General features: G+C 35.3%; 2 protein-coding genes across 3 annotated transcripts; one reads left to right on the forward strand and one right to left on the reverse strand.

Moving 5' to 3' along the window:
• Positions 1-1,706: 1,706 nt before the first annotated feature.
• Positions 1,707-17,565, forward strand: LOC107616406 (uncharacterized). Of its 2 annotated transcripts, none has more exons than XM_021110616.2 (9): positions 1,707-2,465; positions 2,551-2,722; positions 14,692-15,074; positions 15,164-15,402; positions 15,481-15,693; positions 16,391-16,483; positions 16,610-16,711; positions 16,820-17,387; positions 17,433-17,565. In XM_021110616.2, the coding sequence occupies exons 3-6, from the start codon at positions 14,978-14,980 to the stop codon at positions 16,421-16,423; spliced, it is 582 nt and encodes a 193-aa protein (XP_020966275.1). In that variant the 5' UTR covers positions 1,707-2,465; positions 2,551-2,722; positions 14,692-14,977; the 3' UTR covers positions 16,424-16,483; positions 16,610-16,711; positions 16,820-17,387; positions 17,433-17,565. The 2 variants fall into 2 exon arrangements, with proteins under 2 accessions (XP_020966275.1, XP_020966276.1); XM_021110617.2 differs by having other exon boundaries at positions 14,692-15,067.
• A 687-nt stretch (positions 17,566-18,252) lies between these two features.
• Positions 18,253-19,316, reverse strand: LOC107616822 (mannose/glucose-specific lectin-like). The gene has a single exon (XM_016318739.3). The coding sequence runs from the start codon at positions 19,291-19,293 to the stop codon at positions 18,445-18,447; it is 849 nt and encodes a 282-aa protein (XP_016174225.2). The 5' UTR covers positions 19,294-19,316; the 3' UTR covers positions 18,253-18,444.
• Between the last annotated feature and the right edge of the window lie 1,856 nt (positions 19,317-21,172).

The following is a 21,172-nucleotide window of genomic DNA, read 5'->3' on the forward strand; positions in this document are numbered from 1 at the left end:
TCCACATGCATTTTTTTTGAACCAAATCACATTTCGAAAATTGTTTTTCTTCCACATGATCAGCCACTTTAATCACTTTTTTTACGTTGGACTTTGGTCTTTTTTTTTTTAATGTTATGTAATGGATCACTAAGATTTATGGGCTTCAGAAAACAAATTAAATTAAAATAATGGGTTCATCTGTCTTAACTTTTTTGGTCCAATAAATAAAAATTTAGAGTACATAAAATAAAATATAAATTAAAAAATTAAAATAAAAAAATTATTAGTAACTAATTAGGTAAAATATAGTATTCACGTGTGTTTAAGAAGAATTTATATTTAATGTTTTAGAGTGCTTTAAATTCATATTAATTTGAGTGTAAATTTTTTGTTGTTATAGTACAATCATTAATATAATACTATAGAAAAGAATGACCTAACATATTTATCTTTAATATGTTTATTTTATACATTTTAGTGTATATTGTGTTTTATGCATGTATAGTCAATTAAGAGTGTTAGTGTAGATATAATGTAGAATCTTTTATATTTTGTCTTTGCAAAATCAGTTATGATAGCTCAACGCAATACTATTAGATCTTAGTTTAGCACCTAATTAACTTGTAATCACACACCTCACTCTCATCGACCATATATATAAACCCATTGTAAGAAATTGAGACACTTTATTCTTTACTTTTCTAATAATGAATCCCTAATTTCACTCACCTCTGTTCTTTAGCTCTTTCATCTCAATTTTTCTGTAAACTTCTTTTCAAAGCATCTGGTACCTTTCATGATATTAGAGCTACGATTCTGATCTATGGATCACCACATATGTTCTGCAACATCAGCTCAAGCAGCACATACAACAAACTTTAATGGCGTCAATTGCAAATTTTTTAGCCACAATCAAACTCGATGAAGATAACTTCAAAGCGTGGAAGCATCAAGCTCTTACATGTGTTAAAGCCAATAAATTATAGAATCACATCACTGCACTGTCAATTCCAAAAAAATTTCAATTCAGAACAGGATCGAGTTGAAGGAAAGATCTCACAAGAATTCAAAGTATGAGAGCAACGTGACGAGTGCTTGGTCGCGTGGATGTTCTCTGCCATAAATGAACTCTTCGTGAATAGAGTTGTTGAATATGACTATGTGCACAAAATTTGGGCATCACTGGAAGAATACTTCACAGCCAGACAAAAATTGAAGATAAGAATGTTGAATGTAAAACCCAGAATTTTTGAAAAATTTCAGAATGAGCCAATTTTAAATTATTTATTCATTAAGAATTTTAATTTCTGAAATTATTTTATTAAGGCTAATTAAATCAAGTGTTAGATAATTGAATTTGAATTTTTATCTAATTTCATAATTATTGGATAATTTTCATATTTAAATTATAAAGTTTAGTAATAGTAAAATAATAAAGATTTTATGATTTACTTGAAATAATTAAAATTTTAGAATTTAATACTTTAATTCTTATGAATAAAGAAAATTAATTATATTTTCTCTAATTATTGAATTAGAGCATTTTTTAAAAATTAATTTATAATTTATGATTAAATAATATTTTTTTAAGGTAATTTTGTTGAATTAAAATTTATTTTCAATTACTTTATTACCCCCTAATCTTATTAAAAATTACCTAAACTACCCCTAATCAAACCCTAATTTTCTAAAAAAAAAAAAAGAAATCCTAACCCTAGCCCCTCGCCACACAGCCGCAACCCTTCTTTCCCTTCAGCAAATACATTAGAAAAATAAAAGAGAGAAAGAAAGGGGGAAGCAGAGCGAAGTAGGGGAAGGGGCCGCAGAGGAGGGGAGGAGGAGAGGAAGAAGGTCGCGCCGGCGTGCTGGGCTTCGCCGCCACCATCCCGTCACCGTCGCCATCCAGCCCGCCTCGCCACCGCCGCTGTCCTTGTCGCGGAGAAAGAAGGACGCCATCGACGCCGTTTAGGGAAGAAGGAAGAGCCGCGCAAGAGTCAGTGGAGGAGGGAGCCTCTGCTGTGTCCCCACCGCGCTTGGGTGCTGCTGTTGAAGCCACTCCTGCCGCCGCTTCTACTAGGGTTTGTCGCCATCAAGCCACGCGTTGCCGCCACTGGAGAAGCCTTGCGCGTCACCGTCAAGCTTGAAGAGGAAAGGCTGTGTCCCGCGCCACTGCCGTTCGAAGGGCTGAGCTTCGTCGCCGTTGAGTTGCTCTACTTCACCGTGGCTGAGCTCTGCCACCCCCGTTCTTTGGGCTTGTGGTGTTGCTGCGGGAATCACTGCCGGAGCCGCCATCACCGTGACCTTGTTGCTTCGGGTCAACCATGTCTCTGCCTCTGATGTAACTTGTCGTGCCATATCCGTTGGAGCTGCCGTGGTTGGAGCTTATTATTAGAGAAAGCAATTTGCTGCCATGACCTTTCAGTCTAGCCAGCATCATCCTCTTTGTTCCAGTTCCAATGCCAATTTTCTATTTTCTTAAGCCTGTAACGCTTTCTTCCTTACTCTTCTATCATTTTGTTCATCCGTTATACTCTGTCCTAATTATAGTAGCATATGGTTTTGTTCTAGTTGTCGATTTATCTCCTGAGCAATCATTATTGGTGTTGAGATCGTTGCTGTTGCTACTACTATAGTCGTGGGTGATGCAGCTGCCGTTTTGGTCATCGAGTATAGCACGGTTGTTGCCAGAACCACCGCCGGGGCTACCGCTGCTTGATTCAGCCGTTCTTTCTTTGTTTCGGTAAGCGTTTTCGTTTCGAAAGCCTTTAGTTACTATTCTGTTATCATACGCTGAGGTTTTTCAACGTTAGTTGCTATAAGATTGAGTTTCGGTTGTTATATGTCGCGATTAGAGTTGCTGTGGTTACTGCGAAAGTGGCTTAGAGCTGAGGTTACGGTTGTCGGTGATTTCGGGTTGAGAGAGAAGGTTCCTGTGACGCGTTTGGGCTATGGTTTTGACGAGTTGAAGTAGGGGCCTTTTCAGAAAAATCATATTTATATACTAGAATTATTATATATGGATATTATGTGGTAAAATTGTAGCCTTGAGTGATTGTATAAGTCTTATGTAATGTTGGTTGTCTTGGATGAATATGAATGCTTGTGTGACTGGATTATTATTCGGTTTTGTAAAGCAGACTGCTATTGAAGTGCTTCTTTAAAATTGTTTCTTAAAAAGTTGTTGAAATCAAGTTTAATCTGTTGTAAAGGAATTGAGTTCGAATTTGTTTTTCTTGAGAGATGAGAATGATATGAATTTTCGGAATTGGTCTGATTTGAAATTGATTTGGTTTTGAACCCGTGGAAGCAATTGTGGAATGGTTTGGTTGGGATCCGTAAAGGGTGGCAAAGTCTAAGTTTTAGGGTAGGTGCTGTCGAAATTTCTATAAAAACCTTAGACTTTGTTTGAAAAGTTATTTAGAAAGGCTTGGGATTTGAGAAATTGTATTATTTGATTTATTAAGAAAATAGTTATGTTTTCGAGTTTCATTTATTTGGGAAAACTATATGTCTTGAGTTCAATTTACTTAGAAAGGAATTACTTTACCATTTTGAATCATTGAAGAAAAGTTCTATGTTCTAATATTGATTTTTAATATAAAAAGGGCTTATGCTTTTAGTTAGAGTTAAAGATTTCGTTTAGAGGAGCTTTTAGTGATTTTGAAGGAAATTTGATTCTTGATTGAATAATTGCGTTTGTGACATTTTGGAAGAAGTCAGAGAATTGGTTTTAAGGAGGAACCTGAAAGTGGTTTTGATTTAAATGAATCGGTTCCGTTTCAAGTGAATTGGCTTTGGATTGGGTTGTGACTTGTGACTTTATATGATCCGGTTTTATAATAAACTCTATATTTATTTACTTAAATCAAGAATCTATAATTTTAAGAGTTTCAATGAATTTTTAAGAAATTGAGATAGGTTGTCCTTCCCTAAAGTCTTGAGACTCTGCTGAGAAATTTTTATTATCAAATTCAGTTTTGGGATGATTGATTTTTGGAGCTTTCATAAGAGATTTTTAATTTGGCCTAGTTGCCGAATTGTTTGGAAGTTTTAGAAGGATGTTGTGGAAATGTGGCTTGTTTTGAAAGAGGAAATTTCTTTTGAGAAAGATGGCTTATAAGCTAGAAGTGATTTGAGAATGCGGATTTTGAAGTTAAGACTGAGATGAATTGAATTTGATTTTCAAAGAAAAGTGCTTTGAGAAAAGTGATTTATGGCTTGAATGGTGATTTTATGAGTTTTATGATGTTGGATGGTGGAAGTGCTATTATGTTATGAGTTGGAATGGCTGTATATGATAATGAATTATGACTGTTTGTGGAATATGTTATGAGCCGGAATGACTGTATATGATAATGAATATTGGCTGGTTGTGGAATATGTTGAGTTGGATGGCTGAGTATGAATATGAATGGTTATTGAATTGATAAAGTGATTGTTTCACTTCCAATTATCTGAGATATGAGTTTCCTTGGGTAGAAGCAGTGGTTAGCCACCACGTGCTCCAGGTTGAGATTCAATACTCTGTTAACCCTATGTCGTAAGTGTGGCCGGATACTGTGAAAGTTCCGGATGAGCTCGCCCCCCATGAATATACACCAGTGAAGGTGTTGGATGTGAATTATGATTATGACTGTGAATAACTCGAGTTGGGGATGCACGACAGAGAGACAGTCCAATGGTTAGCTACCAGGACTTGTTGGGTTGGCTTTATAACCGACAGATGAGACTCATCAGCCACTAGGACAGGCATTCATCATATGCATCTATGTGACATTGTTTGGGTGTGCATATTGTACGTGGTTTGCCTGTGATTAATTGTGTGTAACTGTTAATTGTTCTACTTGATGTAACTACTTGTCTGTGCTTGAGTTTTCCTATTTGTGCTTGCGACTGAAATTCTGTTGGATTGTGGTGGATTGGCTGTTGTTTGGACTATTTGGGCCTAGGGCCGTGGTTGATCATGAGGTGGGCCGAAGGCCACATTTGGTTGATGTTTCTGATTTAGAAAAGTATGAAAAACTAATATGGTTCAGCATAGATGAACTTTTGAAAGGCTTTTGAATTTCTAAGAAATGAACAGTTTTCTCTTTCAGAAAAGATTTCAGGTACTTTTTTTATAGTAAACCTTTGTTTTTGAAAAGATACATAAGGCGATTTTTAATCACTGTAACGGTTTTACCTTCACGTATCCTGTTATAGTAATTCTCAAAAACTCTCTACTGAGAACCCTTTCGAGGATGATGTTCTCACCCCCCTACAAATTTCCCTTCTCAGAATATGGACGCAGAAGTCACGAAGAGTTTATCTAATTGTTGTCGTAATGTTTTGTATTGCTTTAGTTATTATTTATTGTTCCCTCGCCTTTATCTTTATACATTCTGTAAGAGGGATATGAATTGTATTAGTTAATGTTTGTAAAATTATTTAATATATATACAAATGTATGTACTCTTTGTGAGTTTTGTAAGTTGTATGGTATGTATAGATGTACATTACCTAACAAAAGTATTTTGGAGCGGTATTGCGGTTTAAAGTTTTAAACAGGCTCATATTTTAGTATTAAATAGTATAAGAGTCGTCGTAATACCTGAGCTATCAGAATGGCGCAGCCGGAAACGTGACTTTTGAGAGTTAGGGTGTTACATTGAAGGCACAACTAAAGATGATAAAGAAACAAGGTGCAACAGTAATCAAGTACATAGCCAAAATTAACAAGGTAGCTAACTTTTTATCTGCGCTCGGTGTTCCACTTTCAAAAGAAGAACATTTTGATTTTGTGCTAGGAGGGTTAGATGAAGAATTCAGTGCGTTTATTACCATGGTAAACTTAAGAATAGACTTGATGACTGCTAGTGAGCTTGAATCACAGCTTCTTGTACAAGAAGAGGTAAATGAAAGATTTCGAAAATCAGACCTAACTATAGTTCATATAAATCTAGCTAAAAAAGAATCAGGATCAAACAAAGCAAGCAGTGAATTCCCAGAAGAAGAGTCCTATGAAGGCTACTATGCGAGAGGACAATTTGGAAGGCGAGGCAGAGGAAGAAACTTCAGAGGAGGCAGATCTTGGTGGTTAGGAAGCAAACCCCAGTGTGAACTGTGTGGAAGAATTGGTCACACAGTTTGACAATGTTTTCACCGATTCAACCAGCACTACCAAAATCCCCAACTCCACAACCCCAATGGCGGCCCTCCACCACCAAACAGGTATTCCATCAACAAACTCCACATGCTCAGCCATAGCTAGCAAGCAACCACAAGCAATTAAAATCCTCCTCAAGCACTGCACCCCACAAATAGTTTTGACAGTGTTGGCATCCTGACTCTGGAGCCTCTCATCATCTCACATTTGATAAGCTGAATCTACTCAGCAGCTCAGAATACCAAGGACTTGAACAAGTGTTTGGAGGTAATGGAAAAGATATGAGTATTGCTAATATTGGGAGGTCTATCATGCATGCATGTATGTCAAACAAATTTTTCAAACTCCAGAATTTGCTTCATGTACCTACCATTTCAAAGAATCTAGTTAGTGTCTAAAAATTTGCACTAGATAATGGTGTGTTCTTTGAGTTTTGGCCTTATGTGTGTGTTATTAAATGCTAGGAGTCCAAGAAGATTCTGCTGTAAGGAAAATTTAACAATGGATTATATAGGTTCACTGACATTCATATACCAAGTCAAATCTGGAAGACAAATAAAGCACAAGCTTCTCAAGCTTTTGATGCTGAACAGAAAAAGAAAATAAATGCAAACACTATCATTATGGATAGGAGAGCACAAGGTGAAAATGAAAGAGTAGCAAGCAATAACAATGTGATAAGAGAAAGTGAAAAAGAGAAAGAAACAGAAAGAGAAAATGACGAATCAAATACTCTTGAGAATCAAAATTCAAGAGAAATACCAAATTGCACAGTAATAATGTAGGAAGGAGTAACTACAACAGCACATACCAAGTTGCTAATACAAGTGACTTGTGTAATACAATTAGTAATAATGATACAGATGTTGATGCAAATAGCTTGTGTAATAAAGTAGTGCATTTTGATGTACCTATACCATTTGATGTAGTGCATTTTGATGTAACTATACCATTTAATCCCATTACTTCAAATAAATCTGCTGTTGTACGACTATCATAGCCCTACTCATTCTAATTGTGATAGCCATGTACATTCTACTTGTGCTACTTCTAATAAATCTACTGTTGTTGTAATTACAAATCATGCTACTAACCCTGTCACTGATAAACCTGCTCCTTCTAGCTAATTGTGCCACTGAAAATAGATTTGCTGCATTCCTCACAAACTCTACTGCCAATGATGTTACCAATAGCCCTCCTCCCAACCTACTGCACCCTTCCACCACAGCCAATTCCCATGACCTCAACACAAAAACTCCAACTAACACTCTTTGCTCCTTTGACCTATGGCACAAGAGACTTGGTCATCCTTCCCAAAGAATCACCAAAACTATACTAACCAAGCACAACATTCCATTTTCTCTTACCAACAGCACCTCTGCCTTTTGTGAGTCATGCACCATCAACAAAAACCACCTACTCCCCTTTCCACAAGCCCATTCCCAATACAGAAAATCTCTTGAGTTGGTCATCTCTAATCTTTGGGGACCCTCAGTACAACCAAGCAAGTCAGGGTTTACATACTATGCATGCTTTATTGATGCATATAGCAGATACACCTGCACCTTTCTTTTACAAACCAAACTCCAAACATTTATAGCTTTTTGTTAATATAAAATTTTCATTGAAAACAAAACTGGCCAAAAAATCAAGGCACTCAAAACTGACAATGGAGGAGAATACATGTCAAACACCTTCAATTAATATCTCAGAGACCAAGGCATACAACACAGACTTACCTACCTTCACACACCAACAAAATGGATGCGTGGAGAGAAAACATAGATACTTGACAGAAACATTCCTCACTCTTTAATCACAGGCATCCCTACTTCTCTTCTTTTGGGATGAAGCTATCCTCACCTCAACCTTCCTCATAATAAATAGATTACCAACCCCAACTTTAAACCTCAAATCCCCTTTGAAAACCCTGTTCAACACTACACCAGATTATCAATCCCTAAAAGCCTTCGACTGTGCATGCTATCCTTGGCTAAAACCATACAACAAACACAAACTAGATCATAGGTCCACCAAATGCATATTCATAGGTTACAACCCTGACCGCAAAGGGTACAAATGCCTATCTCCATCAGGTAGAGTCTATATGGCAATGAATGCCATTGTTAATGAGCTCGAATTCTCCTTTCCATCATTTAAACCACAACACTCCTTAACCAAACCAAAAAACACTCAAAAGCATACCACCAAGTACCTATATTTTTAAACCATCCTACATAGACATTCATGATGCACCTCCCACTAATACCAATACTATATCTAGTTCATTACAAACTACACAAATTCATGTCACTGACTCTAAGTCTGAAACTAACCTTGTTGGAAGTGTTGATTCCTTTGAAACTGTCCCATTGCAGGTGGAAATTGGACCTCGTATACAACCTGCAGCTGCTACCACAACACAAGTCCCTCAGCTGAGACCCAACACTCAATCCAGCAGTACTGTGTAGAACACACACCACATGCAAACCAGAAGCAAAAGTGGTATCACTTAGCCAAGAGTTTTCACTACCACACTTACCTCAGGCACAGAATCAACCGATAATCTTCTAAAATCCATCGCTCAGGCCCTTACCATCCCATATTGAAGAGAAGCCATGGAAGAAGAGTACACAGAACTAATGAAAAATATTACATGGATACTCGTTAATCCACCTCCACACTCGGCACCCATAGGTTGCAAATGGGTATTCCAAGTTAAAAAGAACCCTGATGGCACAATCCAAAAATACAAGGCGAAGCTCATAACAAAGGGCTTTCACCAAAAGCAAGGAGTTAATTATGACCAAATCTCATTCCTGTGGTCAGACCTGCAATTGTTCGGTCATGCTCAGCATTGCACTTGCAAAAGGCTGGAAAGTACACCAATTCGACTTCAACAATGCATTCGTCAACGGTGATCTCAGTGAAGATGTATACATGCAACAATAAGAGGGCTTCACCTCTCCAAACTCGAATCAAGTATGCAAGTTGCAACATTCCCTTTATGGCCTCAAATAGGCTCCAAGGGTCTGGTTCACAAAACTCAGCTCTGCCCTCCTTAAGTTTGGCTTTGCAAGCACCATATTAGATGTGTCTCTCTTCACTAGATTCACCTCCTCATCAGCAGTTTACATCCTAGTTTATATGGATGACATTTTGGTAACCGACAACTCAGAATCAGAGATCAACTCCATCATGACTTAGCTACACAGCACCTTCTCTTTCAAAGCCCTAGGTGAAATGAACTACTTCCTTGGTATTGAAGTCAAACAGAGCAGCAACAAGACAGTAACCTTAAAGCAGACTAAGTACATTCTGGATCTCCTCAAAAGAGCTGAAATGAGCACTGCAAAACCTGTGCCCACTCCTATGACCTCCTCTCTCAAGCTCTCAGCCTTTGGCCATGGCAGTTTCAACAATCCTACACTTTACAGATTAATAGTTGGAGGCTTGTAGTATGCTACAATCACGAGACCAGAAATTTCTTTTGGTTAACAAAGTTGCACAGTTCCTTCACAACCCTCTTGATTCTCACTGGAAGGCAGTAAAAAGAATCCTCTGATATCTCTCAAGCACAACTCAATATGGTCTAAGATTCAGAAAATTCACAAATTTCAGAGTCTATAGTTTCTGTGATTCAGATTGCGCCAGTAACATTGACGATAGAAAGTCCACTAATGGGTATGGAATCTACCTAGGTCCCAACCTGGTATCTTGGGCAAGTAGAAAACAATCTGCAGTCTAAAAAAATAGTACAGAAGTAAAGTTCAGAGGTATTGTAGATGCAGTAACTGAGATAGTTTGGTTACAAAACTTATTCACTGAGGTCAGAATGCCATGCTCTGCAAAGCCTGTGGTATACCGTGACAATCAAAGTACCGTTCTTTTATCTGCTAATCTAATTCTATACAATAAATCAAAGCACTTTACTCTAAGTCAGTCTTTTGTTAGAGATTTTGTCACAAAAAATAACTCTTCATTCAGCACATTCCAGCACAAGACCAACTAGCAGATACACTCACCAAACCCCTCTCAGTAGCAACATTTCTCAAGTTTCGGAACTTGCTCAGAGTGTTTGAAGCAGATCCTTAGAAGGCCCTTGGTTTGAGTTTGAGGGGCATGTTAGTGTAGATAATGTAGAACCTTCCACAACCTTCCACACTTAGTCCTTATTGCAAAATTAGTTACACTACAACAGACGCGGCGGATGCCAGCGCCGAACTTCCTGCGGTTTCACTAAACGTAGCAACTAAGGGTGGATTGCTGCGATTCATCTCCAAATTAGCCTTCCGACGCCAAATCATTCTGTTTTTGTGTCGAACCCACCAAGCCTGCCGCTAACCCCAAAACATCTACCGATATTATAACCCAAGTTTGCCTCAGAATACCCAAAATCAAGTATCTGAGAAACCCGCCAAAGGATCTGGGCAGAGCACGTGAAACTCTTCCCTGCTCTACCGTGCCCTAATCTGTGACCGTGGAGTCTCGTGGCTGTCCATCCATCCCTCTCCCTCCTGCCGTCGACCCTTTCAGAATTAGATCCGTAGCTCAGAGTCTTCATCACGCGAACACATAAGGGGCAGAGGCACGAAACACATCTCCCCGCACCCATCCTTGCCGCCGTTCTCCTTCGGACACCACTACCAACTGCATCGCCCTTCCTGTTGCTGGTGGATCCATCGCAGCTCCATGGTTTACAATACTGGTATGTACAACACCCCTCTTTTTTAGTAAGGTTCTAGCTTGTTCTTCATTTGTTAGCTCTGTCTCGCATATGAATTGTTCCTTTTTTTTTTTACTAAAAGTAACTGGTATCTGAAAGGGTAGATTAAAGGTTTGTGGGGGTACTTTTTCAACAATTTTGCCCGAAATGATAAGCCATAGAAATAAATTGCAAGTGACAACTCTTTTCTATGTAGCAGAACCTACCACCAAATTTTGAAGTGTGTAAGTCAATGAAGTTGGATGAGCCCTAAAACTAGAAGCAGATAATTTGTATCAATTATATCTAGAATTATAGTCCAAAATAATGAATCCTATTATCAAATATCAATGAAATAAAAGACTTGTTTGAATTTGAATACTATATCGATCCGAAGCTCTCAGTTTTTTCGGTACACTCATAAGAGATGTGATAAGAACTTGGATTGCTGATAAATAACAAAGTAGTACAAAGTTGCATTTTCAATGACTTGGACATGTAAGAGTTTGTCTCATGGTAGTGGTGGCTAATACTGGCAAGGTCAGATTGCATGAACATTGAGACTGGAATGGCTGGATGAACATCAGCGGCATATGTAAAGTTTGAGTTCTAAAGTTTGATATGTGTAGGACTGTTATCCTTGCAAAGAATTCAAGTATTCTATCATCTATAGCATAGTACACTCTTTAGATTATTACTCTTGTTTCTCAGTTCCTGTTATATCATTATTACTTATTTGTCATCCCAATACACTTGCCAATTACTCATATATCTACAAACAACACAGCTCCTGCTACTATTCACAATCGAAATGCCTAAGCTACCAAATGAAGTCAATGTTAAGAGTAAAGAAAAATGCTGAAAGGACTAAGTTGCAACATTGGCGCAGTTAAAAATATTTCCTTTATCCCCTTGTCCTTTATCCCTTAAATATTTCCTTCTGTCTCCTAACTTTGTGGAAATATTTTCTGCTAAGAAGTAATGTTATAACCCCCATATTCCTGCTTTAGAATTCTTAGTTACTAAGTTTAGCTTTTGTGTTTTGTTAATCACATTTTTGTTTCCTCTTGCTCTGTTCAAGACCTTAGCACAAAAATCAGTGCTCTGTTCAAGACCTTACAAAGTTTATCTTTTCTGTTACTTCATTGACCGAATTTGTTTCCTAAGATTGTGTTGGAGTTCTTGCACTTATTATATTTCAAATTAGTTCATGATTACTTCAATTTGTACTATTTTGTTCGCTTTAGTATTAATCTTTGATTTGGAAATATAATATGACTAGTGGAGCTGTTTATGTAGCCTTATACTAAGTTGAAAGTGAGGAACTTTTGTCTGGTTGGTCTAAACAGAACACAGCAAGGTGTATCTTTTTGAGACTCATAGAGGCTTTGTTTTGGGGTATACTAATCAAATTGTGTTCACTTTTTATGACCAAGTGTTGTGGGTTTTTTAATGGTGTAGTTGATGATAGTGCAACAGTATGCTAGTTACAATTAAATATTTTACATCTACTTTGTTTGATATTAATATATGAACGATGATATAATAAAGCTACCGATTAGACTTTTTACTATATTTTTCTTCACTTGATATGCTTATTTATATTGTGATAGGACCTGAATTAATTCTTCTTAAACTGCATTTGAATTGTGTATTTACATCTTAGTTCTTAGCCAGTGATCATGGTCATTGATTTGCTTTATTTAGCTGATAAATGACAAATTTAAGTATTAGTTATACTCTTTTGGTAATAATATCAATAGTTAAGTGCTGAAAAAGCCATCTTCATTTTAGTGGACAATGTACTTCATCCTACAGAAGCAATTATGTCTACCATATATGAAGAGAAGGATAAAGATGGCTTACTTTCTTTATGTAACATACAGTAGTGAGAACATCTTTGGGGATCTCACTTCCCACATGCATTAGCCATTTCCTTATATCTATGACTATGATTAATGATTTGTATGATGAATTCGTTGGTTTTCTCATATCAGGAACCTCGATTTATCTCAATGACATGTACAGTTAGTATATATATAAATGATCATAAATGATATATTTAAATTTCTGAGAACCAAATTAAGCTTCAAAATCCTCTTATTCAGTCTTTTGACCCTCCTCTTGATTGTTCTTCATGATTATCTTTGGATGCTGAATGAGATTTTATCTTTTTAACGAGAATAAATAGTAATTTTATTGTTTGTTACATGATTTGTAATGTTTGCATACAAGCACAGGCACCAAACATGTACACCATCAGACATTAGCTGATGTGAATAAATCTTATATGCAATGTAAAGAGAACATTTTAATTTCAACCTTCCACCATCACACTAAAAGAAACAACATATAAAGCACAAAATTTTAGGTTGTCATAACTGCTTTTCTTCGGATGATTTCGTAACATACAGCTTGCTTGGTGGTTTATATTTAGATCTAGTTAGTTATAATTAAGTATTGTGAGTTGTGTTCAGGAGAGATCCATGATTTTCCAATTATGCTATGAACTTAATTAAATATATATCAATTAATATTCCGTAATAGAGATGTTTGATTAGCTAGGGTGTATCACTGAAAATCTAATAAATAAGGACACCGCAAAATGAAAAGGCAATTTGGAAGATAGGAAGCAAGGGCTGTAGGTGTTGGAAAAGATGCTCACCAAAGCATTTTTCGATTTATTTCACTCACGACATGAATAGATTCAAAGGCTTTGTTGTTTTTTTTTTTTTGCACTGTGATCTGTTATCTATATTTTTGTTTTATATATTTTTACCCTCTAACTTCTGTGCCTCATATTGGGTCAGTTTCTTATGTTGTGACCTGTCGAATTAGTTGAATGGGTGCACTACATATCAATGCTATTATGAAGAAATCACATTACTTGACATCCGCTGATCACAAGTATTAATTAATTGAGATGCTGACCCTTTCTATTCGCATGCAATCATTCTTTTGTTTTTAATATCTATTAACTTTACGTTAACTCCAATTCTATGTGGGTATGAACATTCACATATAAGATATAACTGGTTTGGGGGGGGGAGGGGCAATTATGTTCGTATCTTCAATGTCACTATAAAAAGGGGTTAAAGAATATGGCCACTGATAGTTTGATCTAATTTTTGATTTAATTTTTCACAAGGGGTAATGATGGCTATTAATTTAGGCATATTTTCATAAATAAAAAAATCTGAAATCGTTACACCTGCTAGGAATATGACTATTCATAATTGTAATGGTGAATCTAATGGAGTGGATGGTGCTCATTCAAAGAGAGACGATTAACTTTAGGCATATTTTCTTAATTAAATCTACTATGTTTATTAATGATGGCTATTAACTTTAATTATAGTTTCTTAATTAAAAATATCTAGAATAAATACACCTGTGATAAATAGGAATATTAATAATTGTAATTATAGTTTCTTAATTAATGATGGCTGTTAACTTTAATTACAGTTTCTTAATTAATATTGATAATGTCCTAAGGCTTTATTAGTGTGCTCGTCCATTAACAGCTTTCTCTTTGGACTTTGATTTTCCTGATTTATATGTAGTTAGATCATTTGGAAAAAGAGATGCTATTAATATAATTAATACATGTACGTATATAAACTGGTATTTACTATCTTGTTACATAGTTATAATGTGAGTAATGCTATTAGCCTAAGATGCGGTGGTTCCTTTAACAACCTGTAAATGTAGATAATTTTAGCTAATATCCAATGTTTAATTAAGGGAATTTAATACGACATAGAAGGTGAAAGAGAAATAGCAGTTATTTGTTGGTTAATTATTCTATTCTTCCATGAGATATTAATCTATTTTTGCATGCTTCATGTGTTTATACTAGGATTTTAAGATACCCAGGAAAGTTCACTTCAAGAAAGGCACAAGAGTGGAGCCACCGCGTCAGCAGCCTCCAGCTACACCTCCTGTGTTTTCACCATCCGATGACGATGACTGGCTCATCCCTCCGCCCCCTAGTAATGGTGGTGTCTCCACAGCTGCTCCTCTGCAACCCTTTCATCCACCCAGGAGCGAACCAAGACCTGAGCCACAGGCCGCTAACGGTTCACAAGTGACGGAACCGTGCAATGAAGACATTGACCCAGAGGCGAACGAGGTAGATTCGTTTGATGAACACATTGACAGGATGTTTGCTGCTTCTGATGCTGGCAAGCGCAAAGGACAAAAGACTACCGAGTTTTGGGATGTTGATCTCATTGGTAACAAGTATTGAACCATAAAACTTTTTAATTGATTAGCTAATGATATACTTATGTATGGCTCACATGAATAAGATTTTTTTTCTTTATTTATAGATTCTGAAGGAATAGTCAAGCAAGCTAAAATGAGTGTGAGGGAGGCTATGGAGCGGTCTCTTAATGGTAGCAAGATCATACTGAGGTTCAACGAGGAACTGCAAGCAGTGGGAGATGGAGCTGGCATGTTGAGTGGCATTCTAGGAGCGCTGGGATCTGATTACAGCAAATTTCCTATCTGTGAAAAGAGTTGGGCTAAGGTGCGGGGCAAAGACAGGGTTTATGATGATTGCATAAAGGTAATGACTTTTGGCATTGTTTAATCATATCAAATCTTTCAACTTGCAATTACTTACAGCTGGAAATTGTCGTCGCAGGAGATGTTCCACTTTCAGGATAGCAGTGGTAGAATCAAGAAAACACTTTTGAAACAAATGGGGAGGTCTTGGAAGGACACAAGGGGGAGGCTGTATGACTCGCATTACAAACCAACATTAACACTTGAGCAGAATCTTGAGAAGCGCCCGGAGGGAATTTTGAGAGAGCATTGGAGGTGGTTCATTGACTATCGTAATGATCCTGCAACAAAGGTACCCCATTTATTTAATTAGGACTAGGCCAATTCAATCTGGAACCCACCGATTAAATCAATAACCTAATGATTCAATGATTTAACCAGTTCAATTCTAATAACTATTGATTCAAAATCTGATCTAATACATGTAATTTTAAAAAAAATGAAATCCTTTCAAATCTAAAAATGCAATTTTGATCATTTTTTGATATGATTTGATATATATAAATAGTTTTTTTACAATTCATTTGAATTTGAACCCTGTTAATTAATATACATGTTTAATTAAATGTAATATATCCATTCTCAGCATAAGTTACGGTCCAGAAGGAATGTTTGACTAAAATCATAATATATACATGCATGATAATGAGATTGATGTACACCAACTTTCATTATTACAACCTTATTTTTTGCCTGTTACCGTAAAAGATATTTGATTTAATTTGAGTACCTCTATTATTATAATTTATGCTATATCATTGTCATTGGGCTATGTCACACAACCTTGCTAAGGCTTTTTTCCATTAGTTGTGGTGAGAGTTAGGGGTTGTATTTGCATATTAGAAATACAATAGTATTGTTAACTTCTTATATATAAATAGGGACATCATCCATATAACTGTTGTTCTTGTTAAAGCAATACTTAACTTAAGATTACGTACAATTTATTCAATTTCCACGCTACTATACTTAATGTTGATTTTTAATAGGCGAAGTGCAAGCAAAACGCGCTGAATCGATAGAAGCAACTTTACACGCACACTGGCAGTTCTAAAAGCTTGGCTAGGGCAAGGGAAGAAGAGGTAATATAAATTTGTAATAAAGTATAAGTGGCATTTAGTGTTGATTTATTTATAGAGTTAAACAACAAAGAATTATTGAAAAAATTTAAAGAAGTGAAATTCATGGCATAAATTGTATTGTCACAGTCACAAAAGTAAGGGAGAATAGTTGGCAGGGGAGAAGTATGGATCCTAAAGCACAAAAGATCTGATGGCAGCTATATACATGAAGAAGCTCGGAGGATTGGTGTAAGTACACTTAATCATTTATGCTGTAACATGTTGGGTTTAGTTATTAAAATGTCTTGAGTATGCTATTAGCCTAGTGTGATTGTGTAATTTTATTTATGCCTGCAGGAAAAAATATCTGAGATTGAGTAGCTGGATGAATCTACAAGAATATTATCAGAAAATGATTTCCTTGCCCAAGCTCTCGGTAAAGAGCACCCGGGTAAAGTGTGTGGGATGGGATACGGGCCGACACCAAGTCAACTCTTCCGTCCGAGTTCGCAGCCGCCGGTGGATAGAGTTCAAGTAGAAGAGGCTCAAAGGATGCTGTGTGAACTACAGGCGGAGGTGACAACCAAAAAATTGAAGAGGAATGCAATAGATGATGAATTAGCAGCAGTGAAAATTAATAACGATAAGATTCTTCAGATAAAAAGATGTTAAAAAAATACGCAGGTTTGTCAAATTAATTAAAATAAAATATTAAAAAAAATCTTCGGAATAGCGGCGGTTCGGTTTTTAAACCGCCACGAATAAAATCCTTAGAAAACGAAGCAACAAATAGCGGCGGTTCAAATTCGCCGCAAATAAATTTCCGTGTTATCCTTGCGGCGGTTGATGACTGTTGCAACCACGCATGGGAAATCACTCTTGGATGATATAGCGACGGTTATAAACCGCCGCTAAACTATTCGACGCAAAATTCTTGATTTGCGGCGGTTATGCCAGCGATTGCTGGAAGCCGCCGCAAAATGTGATTTCCGCTCCTTTATGCGTTGCGGCTATTGATTCGCTGGCAACCTGTTTAGCGGCGGTTTAGAACCGCCGCAATTCGACAATAAAACCGCCGCTATTCTCCACATGTCCTGTAGTGTTATGACAACTGAGCACAATATTGTTAGACCCTGGTTTAACACCTAATTAACTTGTAATCACACACCTCACCAATCATATATATAAACCCACTATAAGAAACTGAGACACTTTACTCTTTATTTCTCCAATAATGAATTCTTAATTTTACTCACCTCTGTTCTTTAGCTCTCTCATCTCAATTTTTCTATAAACTTCTTCTCAAAATTTCTGGTACCTTTCAAAGAGAACGACCACATCATGTGTCGAAATCACTTTAACACCGTTTCTAACTATTACATTCTTGTAAAGTTTTTTAAAAGTAGAACATTTTAGGATCAACAATTTTATTAATAATTTTGGTTAGTATTTGACTAACACAAATATTAAATTATTTTTAATAAATAAATTTTATTAATTCATATATATAAATTTTGAATAATATAAATACAAACTGTATTGATTTATATGTATAAATTCTAACAAATACAAATATAAACTATATACTTTTTATATGTAAATTCATATAAAATATAAGTACAAATTATTATTACTCACATACCATAAAATGACGATATTTCGTAGCCCATAATATATATATATTAAGAAGTACCCAAGAAATTAAGAAGAGATTGCTTTTCTTTTTCATAATCCAAGATAAACTTAACTACGAGTGGGAGAAAAGCAATGTGGAACCGTACAAACCTCCGAAATGCAATAGGAATCAAACCTTGATATAAAGTCAACAGCTCACTAGACATACGAAATTTTATTTTTAACACACGTCACAACAACATAACAATAAACACCTAAAATACTTAGACCACGTGCAACACTACTCGCCCTTTGTTATTGGAATACATGCAGTTCATGACATACACAGAGATCTTTCTATCTTGAAATCATGCACCACGTGCAAGTTTAATAAACTGGTTCTCCTTCTGAGCAGTGTACAACAAAGATGAGGTGAAAGACCATGAGGCAAGGTTATGCGTTTCATATAGTTGGCCCGAAGCAGCTGAAAATCCAACCCTAACCCATTCTGGAAGCACAGTCCTCAAGTCAACGACATGAGATAGTTCGAATCGTTGACCATCAGGGTAAGTAGCAACAACCGTTAGGGTTTTAGTAGTAGGGTTATAACTTATGAGGACGTTAAGGACTTGATTATCTCTCCTTGACCAATATGTAACTGCCGAGGATTTAATAGAATTGACATCAATTCCGATGTGACGGTAGTATGGATCCCATTTGTTTGAGTTGTGATCCACGAAGGTGTCGAACTCAACTGCAAGAATTTGGTTTGCAGAAGTGTTAAGAGCGGTTTCAGGGTCAAAAAGGCCCAACGTCCCTCCGGCTGAACCGGCCGGTATGGTAGTGTCTGATGGTGCAATGAAGAAGGCTATACCATCGGCCGCAGAACCGGACGGTCCTGTGAGATAAAAGCTGAACTGAGTCTCGAAGCTTGCGAGCCTGTTGGTGCTTTGTTCCCAAAGGCGCACTTGTGCTGTGTGCAAGACTCGGCCTACGGTGTTGGGCAGTGGGTGGCCGGTGGCGTTTGTCTTGGTAAGTTTAACTACATTGTTGTCTGCGGAAATTTCTGCATCGCCTTGTAGGATTAGGTTTCTTTCGTCTGGGGCGAAGTTGATAAAGCTGAAGGAAAGGGAATCTGTGGAGGTTGCGGTGTTGAGTAGTGTAAGGAAAATGGCAATGAAGAAAGGTGGAAGAAGGTTTTTGGTGGAGATGGCCATGGTATTGAGGTTCGTAATGCTTATTTTGGTTTAGGATGTGAGGGATAATATTTAGCCTCTTAGCAATTTATAGTAGCAACATGCATGGCATCTGAACCACGACAATTCCCGTTTTGAGTTTCTTAATTAATAGTCAATGATGGTGGGCGTTGGTTTAGTTTAAATATTATTGTATAAGGTCACATGTCTATATAGATATTGTGCTGAAATTGTTTCTTCCAAAGCTTAACCAAATGTTACCATAGTTAATATATTTCTAATACCTTCTCTTACATAAAAGCTTTTTTAGATTTAATTTGAGTAAATTTTGCATAAATTATTTTTATATTTTTGTTTATCTTATATTGATTTTTTTTATCAACAAAAATCGAATTCTAAACTATTTATCATAAAATATTCTAATATCGTATTATAAAATACAAAAATTTACATAAATAAAAAAAGACACGTAAATGATTATCTGAGATTTATTTTAATAACTCATCGAGGTGCACAAGTATTTTTATAATCATTTGAAAAAAATGTTCATAAATATGTTTTAACTAGTGTTTTTTTCTGTAATAACATTACGGTTATATAAATTTAAAATTACGTTAAATTTATCTTGACATTATAGATTACGACAGATAGAATCAAATTATTTTTGGCTAAAAAAATCAGGGTCTCGATAGATAAAAAAATTAAATAATAAATTTTTTAGTTACTATTTTCATGTGAAAGAGTTTAACTTTTTACTAATAATTAATTTTAATATTCGTTATCTAAAATAAAAGAATTTAATGTATATACTTTTACATTTGATTAGATGCTAAGTTTGTTACACAAATAAAAATAATTAATTTTTATACTTATTATTTTAAAATAATATTTTTTTCTCTCTATATATAAAAAAATATAATTAGATATTAGTATAAAAAAATTTATATTAATAGTTGTCGTTAAATTAATAATATAATATAACTATATTTCAATTCCGATTTTAATATTTTAATTTTAATTTTAATTTTTAATTAGAGAATATCATGTTGCACATTTTGATTATCAAATTTGTAATTAGTCATTGATAATAATATATAAAAGAGATAGAATTGGTGTTGAATAAGAGAGATAGAGAAGGAGGTTGGGAGGGAGAGAAAGAACGAGAAAACTTAATTTTAGAAAGAAAGATTTGATTTTAATTATAATAAAAAAATAATATATGACATATTTTAGTTATAAAATTAGTAATATATAATAGATATAATAGATTTAATCCTAATAAAATTATGATTCATAGAAGAAAGATATTTCGGGTACATATAGCACCAAATTTTGAGAAATTTAAATTAATAGACTAAACAATGTTAATGGTATAAAGAAGAAACTCAAAATTGCCAAGGACATTAAAAAAATCACTAATACTAAAATAAAAATAAGAATGATATTAATTTTAATCAATAATAAATTAAACCATACCAACTAATTGAATATTGTATGCTATTTTAGAGAATTTTTTTATTTAAATTAGATAAATATAAAATTTATGAAAATACATAAAATTTAGCGTAATTACGTAAATACATAATGTATCACATTTCATATCTACTTTCTTTGACAATGTTCTCAGTATCCGAGATGTAATACATTATGTATTTACATAATTTACACTAAATTTTATGTGTTTTCGTAAATTTTATATTTATTTAATTTAAATAAAAAAAATTCTATTTTAGAATATGCTAAAATTCTATTTTCAATATTTAGAGAAACGTATATAACAAGAATCAAATTTTAAAATATCATGAATAATTTTTTTTAATTTAAATTAATTGATATAAATAAATAAATTATTCTATCTCTAACCATATAGACTCAGAATCTTATAGATCAACCTCTTTAT

Source organism: Arachis ipaensis, chromosome B9, assembly GCF_059453495.1.
Source record: "Arachis ipaensis isolate K30076 ecotype BB chromosome B9, ASM5945349v1, whole genome shotgun sequence".
Classification (NCBI taxonomy): domain Eukaryota; kingdom Viridiplantae; phylum Streptophyta; class Magnoliopsida; order Fabales; family Fabaceae; genus Arachis; species Arachis ipaensis.